The following is a 635-nucleotide window of genomic DNA, read 5'->3' on the forward strand; positions in this document are numbered from 1 at the left end:
ATCCAAACTGACGGATGAGGGCACACTCTTCATCACCCTCTCAAAAGCACTCTTCCACTCCCTCTTCAGCAGTGCTGAGGGATAAATTCAAACAGGAATAATTCAAATCCTTGTTTAAAAAAAAAAACGTGCTACAAAATAAGTAATGGAGCATTTGCCATTTTAAAATGTCATTAAAATTAGGCTTCACTACTTGTGATGTTGGCGGAGAGCCAGCTGCAAGCCTTTTCTGTAGCCAAACGAGTGGTGATGCTCTCAGCAGTGGTCAGGACCTAAACCACACCACAAAATATGAATCATATCGCAAAGTAACTAAATTAACTTGAAGGCTTTTTTCTTAAATTAATCAGGAAATGAGATGACGAAAAAAAGTAATTCTGTACAACACTGTACACCCAAGACAAACACTGTGTTTGAGCATTGCAACAGGATTTTAAATGGATTGAATTGATGAATAGTAACGGTTTTACTCACAGAGGGAGAGGTCTCCAGAGGAAGAAGTACTCTCACAGCTCCAGGGGCATTTTCACTGCAGAACCTATCATGAGAGGATGTGACAGAGGACAACTAGTCCAAAACATGTCCAACAACATGATATATATGTAATGAGAGAAGAGAGCTGCTGACCTGGTTGC

The 635-nt window shown here is 40.2% G+C and overlaps 1 protein-coding gene across 1 annotated transcript in view; it reads right to left on the reverse strand.

Annotated features, from left to right (window-relative positions):
* Positions 1-635, reverse strand: part of LOC107577775 (codanin-1-like) — a 7,187-nt gene that overhangs the window by 2,020 nt on the left and 4,532 nt on the right. The window contains 3 exon segments of the mRNA XM_016263811.1: positions 7-74; positions 194-272; positions 475-567. Coding sequence (XP_016119297.1) covers positions 7-74; positions 194-272; positions 475-567 — 240 coding nt within the window.

This window comes from Sinocyclocheilus grahami, unplaced genomic scaffold, assembly GCF_001515645.1.
Source record: "Sinocyclocheilus grahami isolate Dianchi unplaced genomic scaffold, SAMN03320097.WGS_v1.1 scaffold7206.1, whole genome shotgun sequence".
NCBI classification, from domain to species: Eukaryota; Metazoa; Chordata; class Actinopteri; order Cypriniformes; family Cyprinidae; genus Sinocyclocheilus; species Sinocyclocheilus grahami.